Source organism: Octodon degus, unplaced genomic scaffold, assembly GCF_000260255.1.
Source record: "Octodon degus isolate 3935 unplaced genomic scaffold, OctDeg1.0 scaffold00221, whole genome shotgun sequence".
Lineage (NCBI taxonomy): Eukaryota > Metazoa > Chordata > Mammalia > Rodentia > Octodontidae > Octodon > Octodon degus.
This window is the reverse complement of record NW_004524797.1, coordinates 352,013-365,430: the sequence shown is the minus strand read 5'-3', so window position 1 is coordinate 365,430 and position 13,418 is coordinate 352,013. Positions and strand designations below refer to the sequence as shown.

The following is a 13,418-nucleotide window of genomic DNA, read 5'->3' as shown; positions in this document are numbered from 1 at the left end:
AGTGTCCTCTTCCCCACCACCTGCCACGAGAGGACACAGTCAAAAGGCAGCCACCAGGGAGAAGCCAGGAAGAGGTCCACTGCCCAAAGCGAGCTCTGCCAGGCACTGGTCTGGGACTTTCCACACTGCAGAGCTATGAGGAAATAAGCGTCTCATGTTTAGGCCACCCAGTTTGTGGCATTTTATTATAGCAGCAGCCTGAGCTCACTCATATAGCTGGGAAAGGGGGGCCACTAGTGATAGGTGATGAGTATGAGTCCCCCACTGCATTGTAATACTGGGGACTGAACTCAGGGCTTCCTACATAGTAGACAGGGGTCCTACCATGGATCTACATCCCCAGCCCTTGCTTTCTGTTTTCAGACAAGTCTTATTAAGTTCTCCACGTTGGTTTTGAACTTGAGATCCTCCTACCTCAGCTTTTTGCGTAACTGGGATTACAGGCCCTGACCCACAGAGAGGTCTATTGTGAGTGACATTTACTTTGGAAAACAGCATTGCATGTAAAACCCAGAAAAATCTTCCCATCCTTATACACAACTGAAGTGTCCTGTGAGGAAGACAGAGGCTTACATCCAGGTGATCTCCTCGCTTGCTGACAGAAAAATTAGTGTTTAAGGAGGAGGTGTATCTGATAGTCTCTGACCTTGGCCTATAATTCTGGCTGCTGGACACTTGGGTGTGGTGGGGATTGTTCCGCAAGGAGCGTTTGTGCTCTCGATCTCGGGTGAACTGTCCACATGTAGTAATGTGAGTGGTGCTAGTAGGGCTGCATATTCATCTGTGAAATCTCTTGATTTAAAAACATGACATGTAGTCCAAACACTCTCAAAACAATCTTCAGGGAAAATAAAACACATTTACAAATCAGTCTCAGTCCCCATGGGCACCCACATTCTGCTCATCCGATGTAAGTTAGACTGAAGTTCCATGCAGAGAAAGTCAAGATAGGCATTCACTTACTGCACAGATGCTGGGTGTCTGCCCACTTCTGGCACTGGGCGAGAGAAGGAAGCAGGTTGCAACCAGAGTCGTGGGAAAAATTCTGTGACCAGAATCATAGAAGAACTGAGGTACCATTGTGTATGGGTTTTTAATTAAGAGGTTTTTAAAGTATAGAAGCATAAAGTTTAATATGTTCTTGGAATAATCATACTGGAAAAAATTAGACATCATTTCTTATAGTTCCCGCTTCTGATTTTTTATTTTATTTTTTGGCAGAACCGGGGATTGAAGTCAGGCCCTTGCACTTGCCAGGGAAGCGCTTATTCATTCCACTGAGCCATCTCCCTGGCTCCTAAAATGCCTATATTCCTTTTTTCTTTTTCTTTTTTTTTTTTTTTTGGCGGAACCGGGGGATTGAACTCAGGCCCTTGCACTTGCCAGGGAAGCACTTATTCTACTGCGCCATCTCCCAAGCCCTAAATGGTGACTTCTTTCAGTAGTTAAAATGAAGTTCAGATGTATAGCGTGGCAGGTCAATGTCTGCGTCTCGCTCTCACCTCCGCGCTCTGTGATCCAGTTGTCCAAAGACAATGGAAACTTTGACAGACCCTTAACTGTGCTGCTCAGAACCCTCACACCCTGAAGACAGATGCCAGTAAGGCTACATATCAAGTTCCTGCACAATTATCATTGCTATAGATAGTGAGGGCTACGTGAGCAGCCATCCTGGCTAGCACCACTGTGCGCGCGCTCACACACGCACACACTGCGATGTATCAAAAGGACGACAGAGTCCTAACAATTCAGTGTTACAGAGGTCTAAGAAATCAGCTGGGTCAACTTTTCCACTTGGGGGAAAATGAGGCTTAAACAAAACTGCCGGCGTTATAGCTGGATAGCCACTCAGCCGGGAAGCCCGGTTTCATGTACAGATGGTCCCGTACATAATTAGCATGCTTGAGATTAACACAACTATCTTTAGACTGGCGGCTAATTGTACATAAAATATCCCTTGACCCAATTCTTCATGGTAACACAAAATAACTGCTTTTATTACTTTTCACAAATAAGTCAGCAATGTCTAAAACAAGGAGATGAACAAGACGTGCCTCCCCCTACAGGTTGGGTGGTAGGAGTTCTGGGGTCCTCTTCTGTGATGGGATCACACATGCCTACTTAGAAGAGACCGGAGCAGGGGCATGGCCTCTGTGTCGGCTGCTGCCAGCATCCAAAGCCAGGGGAGGGAGAGGCCTTGCCTGGGATCACACAACGTCTGACCGCCCAGGACTGGCGACTTTCATCCCTTGGCAAACGTTCATCCCTCCTGACTGCCTTCCTCTAGGAATAGATCCTGGAAACCAGCATAAGCCCCAGTTCTCTTCTCCAAGTGCTGGGAGCCAGGCCTCTCTACTCTTATCACACTAGCTCTGTTACACATGAAGAAACTGAGGCACAGAGGCACTGAGTTACTGTTCTGGGGGAAGATTGGCATGGAGGCTGCTCAACATCTTCAGACTCCCCTCCCACCCCTGAATTGCCTCTCCTGTTTTAAACAGTTCACTACCAGCATCCTAGACACTTGCACTCCTCTGTTCTGTCCACCACAACAGGGCGGCAGGCCCATCTTACTCATGTCTCACAATCATGACATCTTTTTGGAGAGTCACTATAACCTCCCCCCACACACATACTACATACAGCCACTCTGGGCCTGCTCCTATACTCACTTTCTCTCCAGAAAGATCTGGGCCTTTGCCTGGGCCACCGTGACCTCACTGAGGGACTGGCGACACTCATCTTCACCAGACTTCATGGGGCACTGAGGCTGACATCGAACTGCTGCCCACGTCCCATGCTAGTTTGTGGTGGAAGCTATTGGTGACAACAGCCTACTTTGTCTCTCTCCGGCATTTGTGGCACAAGTCCTCTTCTTTTATACTATTCACTGGGTAAAATGTTTCTTGTACCTGTTGTGCTGGGCACTGGGCTTCCTGAGACAGCAGACATGCAATCCCTGCTCCAAAGGAATTCAGAGCCAGGGGGAGACAATAGAACCCAGTCTGAGCATCTCACTCAGCCCTGCACCTCCTGGGCAACCAGGTAGGAGGCAGAGGGCAAGGAGAGGAAGAAAGTGTCACAGGGAGAGTGGAAATGCAGCACAGACAGGGGCCCTGGAGATGGTGGAGGCAACACTTATGAGGGTAGGAGCGAGGGTCATTCTGAGGCTGCAGTGCTCTGCCAAGTCTCCACCCCTGGCCACCACGCTCTCCCAAGCCCTTGTGTCTCTCTCCCTTTTTTTTTTTTTTTTTGGTGGAACCGAGGATTGAACTCAGGCCCTTGCACTTGCCAGGGAAGCACTTATTCCACTGAGCCATCTCCCTGGCCTGCCCTTGTGTCTCTTGCTGAAACCATCAGAGCAGCCTCCTGGCTGGTCTCCTAGCCTGGGCCCTCTCCCCGCCGCTTCCTTCCATGCTGGTAGCCAGCCAGAGTTCGGCACAATGCATGGGACCATGTCACTCTTTAGCGCCCCAACAATTGCAAAGGCTTCCCTGACCTGCAGAATCACAGCCATAGTCACCAGGCAGGCAACAGAGAACTCTTAAGGACTTGGCCTGAACGTCTCCTGACTCCCTGCCCTGCTTTCTTCCCTTCCTCAGCAGTCTGCCATAGCCGCTCCGCTTCCTCCATGTTCCCCACTGTGCCCCTCCTCACACACCACCAGGCCTTTGCTCAGGCCATGCCCCTTGCCTGCAGTGCCCTCTGCCTGCAATGCCACCTCTCTTTCTCCCTGCATCCATTTTTCCCTTGGGTACCTGTGTGTGGGGCCTCTGTAGTACTCATGCAGTACTCCCGCATGGATCCAGGGATTCTCTTTCTAAACTGGGCATCCTGACTCCACCTTGTCCCTTCCATCCTGAGCTGCTTACTGGGCCACCAACTGCAGTCCTCAAGCAAGTCTGAGAGATGGGCCACATTATGAAAGGTGCTAGGGTGCAAGTGTGCAGGATGGGACCAGGCTCACTGCTGGGGATTTGGGACATGCCAAGCTGGAGAATAAGGCCCTTGTGATGTTTTCTTTGGGGGTCTGGAGTTGATTAAAATTCTGTCAACACCCTCTTACTGTACACCAGGGCTTTTGGTACAGCAGAACATAAGGACATTAAGCTGACAAATCCACAGTGACAGACTCCAAGAAGACCCTGATATCAAGTCTCCCTTTCTTTGGTAATAAATGTGCTCCCACTTGCCTCAAGAAAACAACCCATTTCCCACCTGATGTTGTAGGTAACTGGGTCTGCTGCCTCACAGGTAGGAAGTGTCCAGAAGGGTGAAAAATAAAACAAACTAGGAATGCATTGAGGGGTGAGAAGATAGGGTTCAGACTTCATCTATAGTAATATCTTTTCTTTTAGAAGATGATTTGAATCAAATAAGGTAAAATGTTAACATTTGTTATATCTAGATGATAGCAACATAGGCATATTCTCTGTCTGTCTGTCTGTCTGTCTGTCTGTCTGTCTGTCTGTCTGTCTCTTTCTCACTGTGTAGTGTAGGCTGGCCTTGAACTTGCTTATATAGCCCAGGCTGGCCTCAAACTCATGGCGATCCTCCTTCCTCAGCCTCTGCGTGCTGGGATTATAGGTGTGTGCCATCATGACTAGCTATTCTGTTACATTTATGTTTAAAATGTTTCCTGTTTTAAAAATGTTAAAATCAAAATGAGGCAAGTGCCAATGGAGGGAGGAACAGGAAGACTCCACAGGGACAGGCATGGGGTTAGGATTAGGAGAAATGGGAGGATTCGGACCTGAGAAGTGAAGAGCTTCAGGTCTGAGGTCCCTCAGCAGCAGAGACAGAGGGAGGGGGGCTAGAGAGAGGGAGCAGAGTGCAGAGGGGGTGTGTGGAGGTGTCAAGGGTCGGTTGGAGACATGCTGAGGCCTGGCCTGATTTGCTCGGCCCCAGCAGGACCATCCACGGTTCTGTGTACAGCTGGCCAGCAGTGTTTCTAAGGATGAGTGCCTATTTTTAGAGGAGAGATTTATTTCTTTCCATCTCAACTGTTTACTTCTGTCCTGAGCTGGCAATTCCACCGGTTTGTGTTACAAGGGAGAACCAGAGACCCATGGACCAAACTTGGCTGCTTCCAGGATGGCCGAGAGTTCCCTGGGTCTTATGGGACCCCATCTGGGGCATGGTGTATAGGTGGAGTGTGGGTTCTATGGAGTCTGCTAGGGGCCTGTGCTCTGGCTGACCTGTTATGGGACCATGAACAAGTCCTTTCACTTCTCTCAGCTTCAGTCTTGTTGTTTTGATTTTTCATCACTAAAAAGTAACATGTACTGGGGCCGGGGAGATGGCTCAGTGGAATAAGCACTTCCCTGGCAAGTGCAAGGGCCTGAGTTCAATCCCTGGTTCCACCAAAAAAAAAAAAAAAAAAAAAAGTAACATGTACGGAACTGGTCTGAGAGTCCAGCAAGAGACATAAAGCACCAAGTGAGTGACACATGTCCATGAGAGATTTCCTAAGTCTGGGCCTCTCTGCCTATACTTTCTATGGTTAAGTTGGTTTCTAAATATCCTGGCAGCTCTGAGAGTCTATAGTTCTGGGTTTTCTCTTTTATAATTTCTTCCTGAAATTTGTAGCCCTTTTTCTTTCAAAGCCCTTGGAACATGGGCTAAGAGAGGCAGGGTCTGTCTGAATCTATCTCACCACTTAATAGCTGTTCTTGACGCCCTTAGCCTACAAGCTCGCGTATAGAATGGCATGAACTGTAGCCTCTGAGATCAGTCCAGAGGCTCCTGGTGGAGATCATATGAGACGATGCCCATAAAAAGCACAACGCAACACATGACAGGAAAACACCTCAATGGAAAATAACAGTTACTATGACCTGGCACTTTGCTGAGAGCGTGGTGTTTTCCAATATTGCTTCTGTGATTACACTGTGTCACAGAGTCCCAATAGCTGACTTTAAAATAACTTCTTAGGATCCACTTCCACTATAAGGTTGAGATTATGTTCCTATCTTCTCTCCTGCGAGCATGTGGATCCTTTTATGGAAAGAATTTTAAAATATTTCCCCAAAGCAATATTTATAGCTAAAGTCTTTGTGTTGGTGGATTCTTAATTTCTTTTTTTAAGGCTAGTATTTATGATGAACATAATGTAACAACTTCAAAATCCAGTTGGGCAGAAAACCAGGTTGCAGATAATTCTAGTCTGTTCTCTGGGGTCCTTCAGGGCTGGGTCCTGCACACTCTTTACAGGAGTGCTGGTTAATCACACACACTACCTGGCCACACAGTGGACTACCAGGCACCCAGGTTGTATCCTGGTCAGGTCAATTCCTTGCTTGAAGCCTGTTTCCCCATTTTAGAAGTGGAGCTAAGCCCAGAACCCTCTGAGAGGATTAAATGAGATACTCCACATAGATCTTTATCCCGTGTTAGGTTCCTACGATGCTCCTGCCCGCCACTCCCAGTGCATCTTCCTCACACTGCTCTGTGCCTTGCCTAATTTCCCCACTGCCCAGCACAAAAGCGGTCTGAACGGAGGAGCTGGCTCTGCTTCAGAGCTGCATCCACTTAACTCCAGAGAGAGGAGAAAGAGGAGCTCCTCCGGGGAATCAGTCAACAGCAGAGGCTTTGAGCGCATGAAGCATTCCTTTCCCGAGGGAGTCCAAGGGCAACAATCTCATGATAAGCTCGAGTTTTTCCAGAGTAAAAGTTTCAGGGACTTAAAAAAAAAATGTGTGTAAGTTTGGACTTCTCTGCTGCAAACAGAGCTGCTTTCCAATCTCTCGTACTCCACTCGTCACATGACACTGGGCTTAGCAATTGCATAACCCCAAAGTGTTCCCTGAAGTGTTTGCTGAGTTCAGGTAAGAAGTTAGCCAGAAAACGCTTGAGATACCACACATAGTTAGAGCCAGAGGAGGCAGCTGAGACCAACTGGGCCAAGTGAGTCCATCTGACGGGCAGGGAAACAGATCCGAAGAGGGACAAGCAGAAGCCTAAGTCTGGAGTAGACAGGCTTTGGGACCTGGGCTTCTGTCTCAGGCTCCTTCAAGCAAGAAAAGAGGTGAATTTTTTCAGACAAAGCCTTCTAGATCCACAGAACATTGCTGTGGTCCTTCCCCAAGATGCCTATCAAGTGTGGCTATGACATGAGGTCTAGAACCATGTTGGGGCTGTCCACTGCTTAGCTGTGGGACCTTGGATAAGTCACTCTGCCTCAGTGTCCTCACTAGAAAATGGAGGTGACAGGAGTGCCTGCTTCTTAGGACCATGGTGCCGGCCCTGTGAGTTAGAGCTTCAAGGCACTTAACACAGTGCCTGCGTATCAGCAACTGCGACACAAAAATAGCTGCAGAAGGAGAGTGGAGTGAACCAAGGGCAGCAGCCTGGGCACACAGTCCTGACACTCTGCTCTGGGTCTGCTCCCTCTCTGGCTGGGTTCCTGGCCCGTCAGATGGGGGCTGAACATGTACCGTCTGCTCCCCCTGCATGAGCTGCATACCTTTGGCCTCTCCCAGAGCTACAGTTTCAGAGCTGGGTCTTGTGGGCGTGCTGGTGAAATTGGAGCTGGAATGTTGTGCTCCCAGGAAGAAGAGAGTCCCGCTGGCTCCTTCAAAAGGCACATTCTGTTTTGCAAATCAGGTAACAGCTGATCTCAGTGAAGGGACCAATTGTATGATAGAGACTGAAAACCCACCAGTTTTGTTATCTCCCATCGTCTGTCTTTGGTTTCTTTTCTTTTCCTTGAAGGGGTGAGAAAGAGGTCTTTGAAAAAGTCCCTTTGGAAACCCCAGGAGTCTCAGATGGCTCCCACCTGGCCCAGAACCATCTGCACAGCTGCTCCACCCTCGCCAGAGGGGGCTTCTCAGGCACGGTTTTCGGATTCTGTGTGCAATCTGACTCTCCCTGGGTCTCTACGCCGGCCAGTCAGCAATTACTTGGAGCCTCTGGTGCGCCGTCCCTCTGTGGGCACCAGCAGAGCAGCCTTTTCCTGCTATTCAGGTGGGTAGCAGAGCTGGTTGTGTGTGAGGTGCACAGGCCTGGGAATTTGCTGTGGCTGCCGTATACCTGGTGTTTGGTGTAGGAAGCCTATGAGAGCTTAGGGATAAAACAGAACTCCCAGCTGGGAACTGAGCATAGTCCTGAGTAGCCACATTGTCCATGTGGAGAAGGCTCCCTCCTCCCTCTGGACCTGGGCTCTGATCCCTGTCACCACATGCCCCATTTACAACCACAGCCTCATCTAATCTGGGCCCTGTCCAGGGGCTCAGGGCAACTCCAGCAGGGCAAAAGGGTAGACCAGGCCAACCTGAAAGGCCTGGGCCCCCACGCTTCTCTTCCTCTTCTTTCTCTGCAGCATGGCAGGAGGGGGACAGGGCCTTTTCGCAGCTTCAGAAGTGGTGTCCATTGCCAGCCGGGAAGGACATGGACACTTGGGCTACCATGTGAACCCCTTTTATTTCTCCCCCAATCCCTGGCACCTGTCCAGCCCCTTCCTTTTGTGCCAGGAGCAGCTCCTGAAGCCACCAAGCTCACACTGAGTCACTCCACTGAGAAATGTCTCAATTCTTGTCTGCCATGCCATCCCTCCCATTGATGAGCCCCATGTCCCTTGCTGGTTGCCTTTGGCCTTGCTCAGAGATCCCGCAGACCTTCCTCCCCAGGTATCTCCCTATCAGGGCCTGCACTCATGGCCTGCTTTGCAGGACACCTTCACTGGACCTGGAGTCCTTTGTTTGTTTTTCTTGACTTAGGAAATGCTAGGGTCTGGTGCCAATGTCACCTGCTCCATGCAGCTTCACCCCATAGGAAGCTGGCCTCTCTCTGAGCAAACTGTCTGTTGCATTTAGATATACCAGTCCCCACGTCCTGGGCTTCCACAGGGCAGCTTTCCTGCTGGGACCCAGCACAGGACCTGGGGCTGGGCACGTACCTGAGCTATGTCTATAGAGTTTATTAGAAGCAGCCACATCCCCCTTTTGTTCTCACTTTTGAAAGCTGCTTGTTCTTGTGATAGAGGAAGAATTAGAGCAGAATTATTTTGTAGGAAAGAAAACAAAAGCAGAAGCTTGATTGTTCCTCGACTCCTCTGCTTGTTTCCCCTGAAACACAGGCTAACAGAGAAGGATGAGGCCGCGGAAGGAGGAGGGACCCATGGCTCTCTCTACTAATGCCACCTTCCAGCAACTGGCACAGCCTTACAGGGAGCTATCGCCTCCCACCTGAGCAGGGGAAAGTTAGGAGTAGCAAGACAGAAGGAGGCATCATTTCATGGGTCCTCAGACCCAGCTCCTACCTAAGGATTCTGGGTTAGCCGGAAAGAAGGTACTTCATCAAGTCTGGAAAGAAGACCAGGTCATAAACTAATGGAAGCTGAGTCCTGAAAGGGACAACACCATCTTTTCTTGAGTGGGACACCAAAGCTTAAGGAAGTATAGCAAAGAACCCAAGGTCACACAGAATCTCAGAGATAGGGCCAGCACTGGAAGTAGGACATTTAACTTCTCATCTTGTATTTGTCCTGCTGGCTTATGCTCCCTGTGCCTTAATGATTATTTGTGGCCCGGTGAAATGCCACTGAAGTACTGTTTTCCTTGTGGATCACTTTCAAGTGAGAGTCAAACAATGCTTGTTTCTTTAAAGGCTTGAAATCTCCCATGTTTTAATTCAAAATATATCCAAAGCAAATGTACTGAATTCAATAGCATTTACTATTTCCTTCTCTGTGCCAGGCGTTGACTAGAAACCTGGGATGAAGACCTTGCCTCGTAGGCCCCTAGGTGTTGCCAGGTGTTGCTCAGGTTCTAGCCCTGCTGGCTAGATGGCACGCAACGAAGGAGTCCTCCCCCTCTTGATGCTGGGTATCCTGACTGCAGACTTTGAACATTAAATTCTGTTAATGTGCCAGCTACAACATGCAGTGATAAAACATCAACAAGACTAGTCCTTTCTTTCTTTTTTGATACAGGGTCTGGCTATGCAGTTTGGACTCATTAGTAGTGGTTCTCCTGTCTCAGCCTCCCTAGTGCTAAGATGACAGGCATATGGCACTACACCCAGTTCCGGGACCAGCATGGCATACAGTACTTGGGATCAAACTCGGGACCTTGCACTTGCCAGGCAGCCGCTTAAGCACCAAGCTATCTTGCCAGCCCTAGTCCTTTCTTTCTCAACTGGTTAATCACATAATACAGCTCTCCCACTCTCCAGAAACAATGTTCTCGACAGAACAGGGAATGGCCTTTTGAGACTCAGTCGCAGCACGGGTTAGGTGGCAGTGTCCTGCAGAGCTGTGGCAAGGTTCCCTAGAAGGCTGTGTATGCTGTGGATTGCGGGCCAGTGTGTGGTGCTGTTTTCCCCATAGCCAGGACTCACAGGTCCAGAAACCCAGGTTGGACATGGGGTCACATGGGGCAGTACACACCATTGCCCCTAGTGACCCACCATTAGCACAATTACTGCTTCTGGTTCCCTTTTCTGCTTGCCTAGAAGTCTTAGCTCCAAAAAAGAAATGCTTTCTTTTATAGTAGGAGGCTCCATGATTCCACCAAGTAGGAAGTTAAGACTGCTCCCTGGCTACTTGGGTACTGCGGAGTCGCAGGCTGGCTCATCCTGACTTCCTAGGGCAAACTGGATAGCTACTCTGCGATAGAGGTAAGGAAGACTGGAATTCAGGAGACCCAGTTAGGTGTCTCTTGTATCACCTAGCCCTGTCATTAAGGCCAGTGGAAACCAACAACCCAGTCTAGGCAAGATTATTAAAGGCCCAGACTCTTCTCAAATAAAGGTTTAGGTCACTGTACCAGGTACAGAGCCACAACTAGCTGAGGAGCTTGGGAAGACAAAAGAAATACAGCATTAATTGTGGAAGAACAGAGCTATACATACCAGCTACCTCCACCTGACCAGTTACAGAAATAAGAGCTACCATGAAAATTTCCTCCTTGTTTTATGTACTTGTTTGAGTATGCGTATGTATATATGTGCCTAGCAAATGTGTGTGTGTGTGTGTGTGTGTGTGTGTGTGTGGTGTCAAAAATCTTTGTGTTTTCCTGTCTTGTTCCTTTAGCATGTAGCATGAGCAGCCCTGACTTTATATCACAGTACGTAAGCATCATTCACTTTCCGTCATAGTGTTTATGTAACAGCATATTGAGAAGAATCAACATCATTTGAGGGTTTCACCTCTCCTTCTGGGAAAGGGGTTGGTGTGTTTTCTGTCGTACACAGGACAGCTATATCATGTTGGCAGGATTATGACCTTGTTACTACTTTTATTTGGAAATTAACTAGGGCTTGAAGACACAGACATAGTGGGTAAGAGGCAGATTTGTGATAGTTAATTTTATGAGTCAACTTGATTGGGTCACAGTTTCCTGGACATTTGGTCACACATTATTTTAGTTGTATCTGCGAGGGTTTTTCTGGGTGAGATTAATATGTGCATCTGTAGACTGAGTAAAGCAGCTGGCCTCCTTAATGGGGGTGGACCCCACCCAATCTGTTCAAGGCCTTAACACCAAAAATGCTGATCCTTCCATGGGTGGGGGATTTCCTATTGCCTGGCTGTTTTCAGTTGAGGTATTGGTGTTTTTTTGCCCCTGTCTTTGGGCTCTAAGACATTGGCTTTTCCTATGTCTTCAGCCTACCAGCAGTAAGATTAGAGAGCTACATCATCAGCTCTCCTGGTGTCCAGCTTGCCAACTACAGATCTTTGGACTTGTCAGTATCCCTCCTACCACACTACTGGTTGTTTTTCTGGAGAACTGTAATACAACACTTAAAAAAAAATCCTCTACAAAGACAATGTTATTCAGTGTCTTTGGCAAACATGGAAGAAGGCAGTGGCAACCTCAGAAAGTGTACCCTCTCCCACCCCAGGTGGGGATGGTGCTGCCTGCATTTTTGGTCCCATGTCCCCCTTAGCACCCACTCACATCAGGGTCCAACTCATCCAGCTCATTTTCCAGAGTCCTGAGCTCTTCTTCTGTGAGGGCACCCAGGATTTCATCTTCATCCAGGTCACGGTACTTCTCTAGCTCTCGTCTGTAGGACATTGTGGAAGGACTTGTCTCTGTCTTCTGAGCTTTGCTGATCGATGACCTACCAAGCAGAGAATAAGCTTAGAAAGCCCCTCCTCAGATTTGCTCTCAAGCAAAATGATGCCTGTTATTTCCATGTTCACCTGAGCATGCTTTACAAATTGCCAGAATGATAATCACTAAAGTGCAACTGTACATCAAGGAATACTAATTCCATAACAAAGTGTCCTTAAGGCATGTGATTTGGTGATTTGGAGCTGGTGATACTGGCTATAACTATGAATTATGAGTAAATGAGTGAAGAGCTACAGCTTTCTATGCAGTCATGCATCATTCTCCCTCTGGGCTTTCCATGGGCAGTGTCTAGGCTTATATTATCTCTCTCTTCTCAGCACCTGGCCCAGGGTTGTGCATACAACAGAGAGTTTCTCATTAACATGAACCCAATTCCTTTGCTGTCTTATTGCCAGCCCTGGGGAGGATCAGGCTCTTCTTCTCTTGGAAAAATGAGCTTGTACACAGTCTCTATGTGTGTCTGCCCCTACATGTCCTTCCTTCTACTTGACCTAAGCCATTAGCTTTTTTTTTTGTTTATTTATTTATTGTGTGTGTGTGTGTGTGTGTGTGTGTGTGTGTGGCCAGCTCAGCCCACCAGGGGGTGGGGCTGGCTGGCATGTGGTGCTGGGGGATTGAACTGCTGGCCCTGTGCTTTGCTTAGCTTAGCTTGTTCTAAGTAGGTGCTTTAGACCACTGAGCCATCTCACCAGCCCCATTAGCTTTTCTTTAAATACTGCAGAGTGGAGTGTAACACTGTGAACAAAATCAGTGCAATGGATTGAATTGTGTTTCCTTCCTATATTGATGTTCTAACTCCCAGTGCTTCAGCAACCTGGTACCACAGTGCAAATGAGAATGTAATTTTAATTGGAAATATATCCTACAGGGCCACTGCAGAGGTAATTAAATTTAGATGAGGTCATACTGGAGTAGGATGTGCCTCTAATTCAATATAATTGGTGTCTTCAGAGAAGGGGAAATTTCATGCACACAAGAATGCTGTGTGACTATGTAGGCAGAGGTTGGGATGATATTCCTACAAGCCAAGGAATGCCGAAGACTGACAGCAACCCCCCAGAATCTAGAAAAGAAACCACCAACCAATTCTTCCTCATGGCCTTAAGCAAGAAATAATTCTGCCAACACCTGGATCTTGAACTTCTACCCTCCAGAACTATGTGACAAATTGTAGCTGTTTGAATCACTCAGTTTGTGGTGCTTCATTATAGCCAGCCTAACATACTTATATAATCAGTATTATCTTCACTGCAGTTTTTGTAGACCTGTGTGCAGACAAACAAGCAAATCCCATGGCTTATCTATGGAATCGCTAATGGAATGTGTCATAGTAAAGAA

At 48.1% G+C, this 13,418-nt stretch overlaps 1 protein-coding gene across 1 annotated transcript in view; it reads right to left on the bottom strand.

The window, feature by feature from the left end:
* Positions 1–13,418, bottom strand: part of Tmod1 (tropomodulin 1) — an 80,221-nt gene that overhangs the window by 45,201 nt on the left and 21,602 nt on the right. Inside the window, exon 2 of the mRNA XM_004645213.2 lies at positions 11,901–12,066. Within this exon, the coding sequence (XP_004645270.1) occupies positions 11,901–12,020 (120 nt within the window). The 5' untranslated portion in view covers positions 12,021–12,066. The remainder of the gene's footprint in view (positions 1–11,900; positions 12,067–13,418) is intronic.